This window comes from Primulina huaijiensis, unplaced genomic scaffold (assembly GCF_012295235.1).
Source record: "Primulina huaijiensis isolate GDHJ02 unplaced genomic scaffold, ASM1229523v2 scaffold208190, whole genome shotgun sequence".
NCBI classification, from domain to species: domain Eukaryota; kingdom Viridiplantae; phylum Streptophyta; class Magnoliopsida; order Lamiales; family Gesneriaceae; genus Primulina; species Primulina huaijiensis.
This window is the reverse complement of record NW_027355174.1, coordinates 1-6,828: the sequence shown is the minus strand read 5'-3', so window position 1 is coordinate 6,828 and position 6,828 is coordinate 1. Positions and strand designations below refer to the sequence as shown.

Genomic DNA, 6,828 nt, shown 5'->3' with positions numbered 1-6,828 from the left:
CACGTTTAAAATTCAGCTGCCTTTTCTTGACTTTTCAACCGACATATGAGATGTTTATTCTGTATTCCAGTTGTATAAATAGAAGGTTCTGCTTTAGCCTCAAGGGTTATACTGCCACCTTTGCCTAGTTTAATGGGGGCAATTTAACATACAACAGAGAACAAGAATATTTCTATTACTCAGTTATTTTGGAGCGTAGCCCTCTCTTTTATGCATCATCTCATGCATCTACTACTTTAATCTCGTCCGTCACCATTCACAATAAAATGAACCACAAGAACTTACACCAAACATGTAGATAACTTTTCATCCATTCCACACTACTTTCTCAGTAGTAAGGAATTGATTCATTCATTGTTTTGTAACGTACGGATAGCATATGTTTCAATTTTACTTTACCAATGTTTCTTACTAGTAAAGAAAAGGAAGATGGTAAGAGCTAGATGCCTTGTGAGGACAAACCCTTGAGATCATTAATTTTTGTTTTCTTGAGAGGCTTTCGTTACGATTGATTTCATGCTAGCGTAAAGATAATATTCTAATGCAAAATCAAAAGGTTCAAAATTGATTTGGACATGTTTTCATAAAAATATATAAAACCCCACATTAAAATTTGGATTATTAGATGTAACATGAGAATACTTGTGAATTTTGCTGTTTTCAAGTTTTTCATAAAGAAAAAACCGAGGAAAATGTGTACTAAAAAAGATTTGGATCGAATTTACCTTTAAAGGTTTCATTGTATTTAAGGTTTGTGAGATTACATAAGTTAATTTTTAGTACATGTGTACGATGAAATTTTGTGTGTAGAATACGAACAATTTATTCACAATCCTTTTTTATTTTGTTTGATAAGATTTCAAATTTATTGTTTTTATTATTATTTTTCCTCTATGCAATCTATGTCCATTATGCTGCCTAATGAAGCTGCTATCATGGGTTTCATTTGTTTATTTCTATACTGAAGGCATTTAGGTTCAATTATTTTAATATGTTCTTTGAAACGCAAATTGATGGCCGAGTTCCTTTCTTTGAAGCTACTGCTTTGCAACAATTCATTACTAACTGATAAAAGATATTTTAAATAAGATTTTGATTATCTTTTAAGTTGCAATGAATCGTTTTGAAGGAGCTAAAAGAAATTATATAAAATCAGGAAACATATCATAGCAGTCTCTTTCTAATTTTTATATTTACAACTTCTAACAATAAACTAGCATTTCAAGATTCAACAGTAAAGACTGATTGGATTGTATGATTTTAAATTGACAACTTCTTTATTCATGCTTATATTATTTGTAATGATAACAACTAGCAGTAATCTAACACGAGACACCACTACAACGAAGACCATGCCAGAATCCACAACACAAGCCATTACTTCCTTCCTCCTCATCAGCCATGTTTTTACTTATGTTCAAGAGAGTTGAGAGAGTTTGACAGACATCGTGTCTGTGATCTTATATATCAGTCTTCTATGTCATAATAAACAACACTCCCCAATAATATAAGAAAACAAAACAAAATCATTTTCTCCCTTAAAAAATTGCAACTCCTCCTGTTCATAGTCTACAACTGCGATTTAATAGTAATGAGTCCGTATGTACGATATTGTTCAATAAAATATGCAGTAATGGTGGAAATAGACTCAAATCCACTCTGACTCATAGATATCAGTAGACACAATCCACTCTGACTCACCAGATCTCACTGAATTTGGCCTCACTATCACAGCCTGTCGAGCTATCACTAGGAATCAGAGTTCGCTTAAAGTCGAACACGTTAGGAAATAAGCAAACAGAGCCGCTCATACATTAGTTAAAACAGCTCTCCAATAAGCTTGTTTTGGTATTTCTGATGTAATGCCTCTTTATATTAGCACTATAATTATGAACGACTGTGATGCCCAAGTTGAAGTGGAATAAATGATGTTGTTCGTTTTCAAAAAAAAAAAAAAAGTTCAGTAAAAAAAAATTAATTAAAGGATGAAACAATGTTATTGATTTTTTAGATTGAAATGGTACTGGTGGGGGAAAGTAAGATGTAAAGAAAAATATCATCTAAAGAATTCGTGTCCGAAGGAAAGACAACTGTGAACTACTCCCTCCATATTTCTCAACCGATTTTCAAAATCCATGGAAACGGTTCCGTCCTCTGTTCTAATCCCACTTCTCCAAACACGCAATCGCAAGTCCTCGAGCACCATCTTCTCTGTAAAATCAATGGAAACCACTGAGCAGAAGAGAGCGAGAAGAAGGGAAAGAACAATACCCATGTCGCCTTTCGAAGCCCGGGTCTCTCTCGTCGCGGCTCTTGCGTCTCTCTCCCAGCGTCGTAAGAATGAGTTCTTGTAACTTGTTTTTGTTTTCTTTGTTGCTTCATCGATTCCCACTTGGAACACCTGATTGGATTCGATGGCCTGTTTAGGTTTTTATTTTCTACCAAAAAGGAAAATTATTGGTTAGCGGTTTATGTTTGGAAAATTCTTGGTTTAATTTTTTTTTTTGTTTTACTTGTTTCTTGATTTATCAGTTTTGACGGATTTGGCTAGTGAGACGGCTAAATATGTGTTTCCGAGTAAAAGGTTCGAAACCCGGAATCTAGAGGAAGCGTTAATGTCAGGTGATACTTAGGACACTTATGCATTTTGCTAGCTCTGTTGTTGCTTAAGAAATTTATTTGTTCCTTAATTGTTGTCTTGCCATTTGGATTCGGTTATGTGTTGAAGTTCCGGATCTAGAGACTGTGGAATTCAAGGTTCTGAACCGGACTGACCAGTATGAGATTAGAGAAGTCGAGGTATTCTTTTGTATCCATTATTTAACCTTACCAATCTCCCCCATCAAAACAAAGAGAAGCAAAAAACATGATGAATGTGTAGATGACTTGATCTCGTTGAATTTTAGAAGCTCGTGGGAAATAAGAGCTCAGTTCGCAAGTTGTCTCACAAGTTTTAAGTTTGCAACATTTTTCTTGAACAGTTTTGCGAGCACCGGTGATGAGCTTGGATCGAGAGCTTGAGCTCAAGTTTAAGAGCCTGAAAAAGCTTGAGCTAGTACAATAACTTCTGAACTCTATCGAGCTCAAACTGTTCCAGCTTGTGTGCTTGACTCACATGATGCCCTTAAGACATCCAAATAAATCTGAATGGAAAATACAAACATGATGTATTCCTAATTTTCAGTTCAAAATTCATGATTAATTTAAGGAGAATATATGAAAAATCAGAGCAAGTTTGCTTAATATTTTACTTTATTTTAATTGCCTTGTGATGGTTACCGGATGCATTGCATTGCACAGCTACTTGTAACACTAAAGCCTTTGGTTTGGTCTAGACTTGACTCATTAAGTCTTAATATTCTCATGTATAAGGCAATCCATGATTTTATTACTTTATCTACAAGTATCAAGCATATTACACTTCACCTAACGCAAGCTTTTGTCCCCTAACTTCTTTCTTAAACCCAGTGTTCCTCGTCCCTACAAAAAATCTTGCATGTAATTACAAATGTTATTCGTTACGTGAGTAACCCTGCTTTTTTTTCTCCATGGGAAAAACAGGCTTTCTTTATTGCTCAGACTACAATGCCAGGGAAGTTTGGATTTGATTTTGCTGGTGCATCTCAATCTTTTAATGTGCTGGCTGAATACTTGTTTGGTAAGGTAGTTGAAAACTTTCTGGAGATGTAAGCGCAATTTGCATCAAAACTTTTATCGTGGCTTATCATTAATGGTAAATTTTCATTTATTGTCCAAAAAACTAGTGATATTAATGTTTCTTAATTTTGTTGTCCTGTTACTGGATTCAGAATACCGATGCAAAGCAAATGGAAATGACTACACCTGTTTTTACTCGAAGAGTAAAATCTGAAGGAACAAAAATGGAAATGACAACCCCTGTGATAACTAAAAGGGTAACTTTTGGATACCTTGGATTCTTCATTCATAAATGGATAGTTTATCTCTTTGTTGATAACTTTATTCTAGTAAGGTTTGTGTATTGGAAGACGTGAATATGTCAAAGTTTTTGGATACATGTTGTGCATTCATTCTAACATGCATGGTTTGCTGTGATTGAAACAAATAAAAGCAACATTCAAATTTAATTCACGGCTCTTATTTTATTTATTGGAAATTATGTTTTGATATGATTAACTTTTTTTGTTTGTGTGTTTGATTCTCCATGCATTCGTTAATGTTCAAACTGGTACTTCGAAGTTTGAATCATGCTACCATAATCTGGTAGATATTGAATCCTGAAGATTTCTAGCTGGTTCATATATTTTACTATTCGAGAATACACAAAAGTGTATCGAAATGTCCTTATTAAGTCATAGGTGCTTTTATCTTCTTTTGGCTTGTTTTTTCGTGAAATATTTTAGTTATCTTTTCAGTATTGCCCTGTATATTTGTAAACTGCACTTGCATGTTTGAGTACGTCAAATGCATGCACTGAGGCAAGAAAATTAAAGCTTATTCAATCAATTCTTTGATTGCTTAATCATGATATAATTAAGTGAAGTTCATTTAGGCCGACAATCAAGATAAGTGGACAATGTCCTTTGTCATGCCTTCAAAGTATGGCGCGGACCTTCCATTGCCCAAGGATTCTTCAGTGACTATCAAGGAGGTGCCAAAAAAAATAATTGCAGTTGTTGCATTTTCAGGTTTGTTTCGGAATAAGATCTGATACACATGAACTTCATAGTAAGTAATGAGCTTCTTTTTGTTACCATGCGATAAAAGGGCTTAAGAGATTCAATGCTCCCTGTAGAATTTGGCCAAATCTTTAATAAACTCGATATATTTTTTTCGACTTTATCGTTGTGGTTGAAATCTGTTCTGAGTTATAACTTATAAGCCATTGATCTTGAAACTTGGCGTTTCTCATTTTATTACTACTTGAATAGTTTTCTTATTATTGTTTGAACAATGATTTGAACCAGGCTTTGTCACTGACGAAGAAGTTAAACGCCGGGAATCAACACTCAGGACCTCTCTGAAAAATGACACTCGATTTCGCATAAAAGAAGGTGTATCTGTTGAAGTTGCCCAGGTAGATATTTTACCAGAATATGAACAATAATAAGAAAACGGAAGTTTTAACTGCCTCTCTTTTTGTTATCATGCAGTACAATCCGCCGTTTACCCTTCCATTTTCTCGCCGTAACGAAATATCACTTGAAGTTGAAAGAAAACAGCCTTAACTTCAAACTGCTGCCTGTTCTCTCTCGCAAGTGAATAACTCCGGCTGCAAGTTCATCGCTGATGAGTACTTGCATTCTACAGTCCGATATATGTTACATTCAGCATTGTATTAGCAATCCCTCTGTCACGTGTATCTATATATAGCTGGGAAAAAGCCATATGTGATTCACCTACGTAAATGTGTTATTGACGTAACGATGAATGAAAACCATTTAGAACAGCAAAATTCCAATCAGAAATGCGTTTAAAGAGTATATACGAGAAAGAGAATTTGCTACAGCTGCATGAGAATATTGTTGAATCTATTATAATTTGACCCTCATGGCTTTGGTTGCTATGAGAATTAAAAAAATATTTTGGTGAGTCAAATTTGAGATGACTATGACGGCTTTCTTTATAACATTGTCCAAAAATATATTTAAGAGTCGATATTTATCAATATGTGTTTCTTTGTTGTTAAATTATATAATTTGAGCACCTTAATTAGAGTTGTCTGTTTGGTGGTTGTTGGGTGCAATAATTATCCTTGACCATGCTACAATATATATGTAGCCTATTTTAATTTAATTAGTTGAAAGACCGATTCACATTTCTTCTGTGGATGTTACAAATTGTTCCATCTTAATTATCCTTGACCATGGTACAATATATATGTATCCTTTGCAATCATTTATTATGCTTGACCCATCATATGAATCTCATGACTTGAGTGGATGTTACAAATTGTTCCATCTTAATTAGCTTATTAAATAACGAATCTAATTATTATTAATATCCAATTAATATAGAAGATTATGTGCTGCTAATTAATTAATTAATCATTGGAATTAAGATTTCAACCTATTAAATTTGTTTACTTTTGTCAATTTTAACTCAATTATAAGAATATGACATTAATTTCAGTACTTAAAATTAAATATTAATTAAACTTTCATTTTTTTCCCTACTAATAATTACAAGATATCAATCTAATTCATTCTGGAAAATGTAACACACAATATAGTTACACTCGGCACGGTGCTGCACTGCTGCCCCTGCCACAGCCACAGCCACCATCAAATCGCGAGCATAAGCCCCGGCAACGACCGTTTCGCCAGGTCTCGGGGGTGGCTCTGCCACAACGTGGTGGCACTCAGGCAGGCGAGCGGCCTCCGCAGATCCTTAACAGTCAGCCAAGTGTTGAAGTATTCTCTGAACTGAGTGATGACTCCATCTTTCAGAGTCCACACATGCACCCAATACACTTGAGCTCCCTCCCACCCCTCCACGATCACCCGTTCATCAATGGTGTCCATGCTTCGTGGCTCGAACTTGAAGTCCGACGGCGAGGATTTCCCGGTAAGCATTTTCATCATGTGGTGGCAATTTTGTGGGCCATGGAACCACCACTCTAAGTCACTAGCAATGAGCCCGGAAATTTTCTTGGCCGCGTCACCGCTGGATAACGCCTTGTAGACGTTTTCGACGGTGGTGATGATCAGATTTTCCGGAGCATCAGTGTTTGAATTCACGTTTTTGGCCTCCATTTTGTTGATGAGTAACAGAAGGAATAAGAACTGTCACTTTCTTTACAAGTAAAGTGGCTTAATGGTCGAGTTTCATGTTTTGCTGAGGAGGAAG

The 6,828-nt window shown here is 35.3% G+C and overlaps 2 protein-coding genes across 3 annotated transcripts; one reads left to right on the top strand and one right to left on the bottom strand.

The window, feature by feature from the left end:
* Window positions 1-2,010: 2,010 nt before the first annotated feature.
* LOC140966887 (heme-binding-like protein At3g10130, chloroplastic) lies at window positions 2,011-5,455 on the top strand. 2 transcript variants are annotated; one of them, XM_073427168.1, is made up of 8 exons: window positions 2,011-2,334; window positions 2,533-2,622; window positions 2,729-2,799; window positions 3,562-3,663; window positions 3,810-3,914; window positions 4,532-4,667; window positions 4,947-5,056; window positions 5,133-5,453. In XM_073427168.1, the coding sequence occupies exons 1-8, from the start codon at window positions 2,136-2,138 to the stop codon at window positions 5,205-5,207; spliced, it is 888 nt and encodes a 295-aa protein (XP_073283269.1). In that variant the 5' UTR covers window positions 2,011-2,135; the 3' UTR covers window positions 5,208-5,453. The 2 variants fall into 2 exon arrangements, with proteins under 2 accessions (XP_073283269.1, XP_073283270.1); XM_073427169.1 differs by lacking the exon at window positions 3,562-3,663 and having other exon boundaries at window positions 5,133-5,455.
* A 795-nt stretch (window positions 5,456-6,250) lies between these two features.
* LOC140966888 (wound-induced protein 1-like) lies at window positions 6,251-6,792 on the bottom strand. Its single transcript, XM_073427170.1, has one exon. The coding sequence runs from the start codon at window positions 6,732-6,734 to the stop codon at window positions 6,264-6,266; it is 471 nt and encodes a 156-aa protein (XP_073283271.1). The 5' UTR covers window positions 6,735-6,792; the 3' UTR covers window positions 6,251-6,263.
* Window positions 6,793-6,828: the final 36 nt, after the last annotated feature.

What these genes read in the sequence shown, in the direction of transcription:
- LOC140966887 (XM_073427168.1), top strand. Translation starts at nt 2,136, where the DNA reads ATGGAAACGGTTCCGTCCTCTGTTCTAATCCCACTTCTCCAAACACGC. An exon ending in TGCGTCTCTCTCCCAGCGTC is followed by an intron (nt 2,335 to 2,532) that starts GTAAGAATGAGT and finishes TTGATTTATCAG; the next exon opens with TTTTGACGGATTTGGCTAGT. An exon ending in ATGAGATTAGAGAAGTCGAG is followed by an intron (nt 2,800 to 3,561) that starts GTATTCTTTTGT and finishes TGGGAAAAACAG; the next exon opens with GCTTTCTTTATTGCTCAGAC.
- LOC140966888 (XM_073427170.1), bottom strand. Translation starts at nt 6,734, where the DNA reads ATGGAGGCCAAAAACGTGAATTCAAACACTGATGCTCCGGAAAATCTG.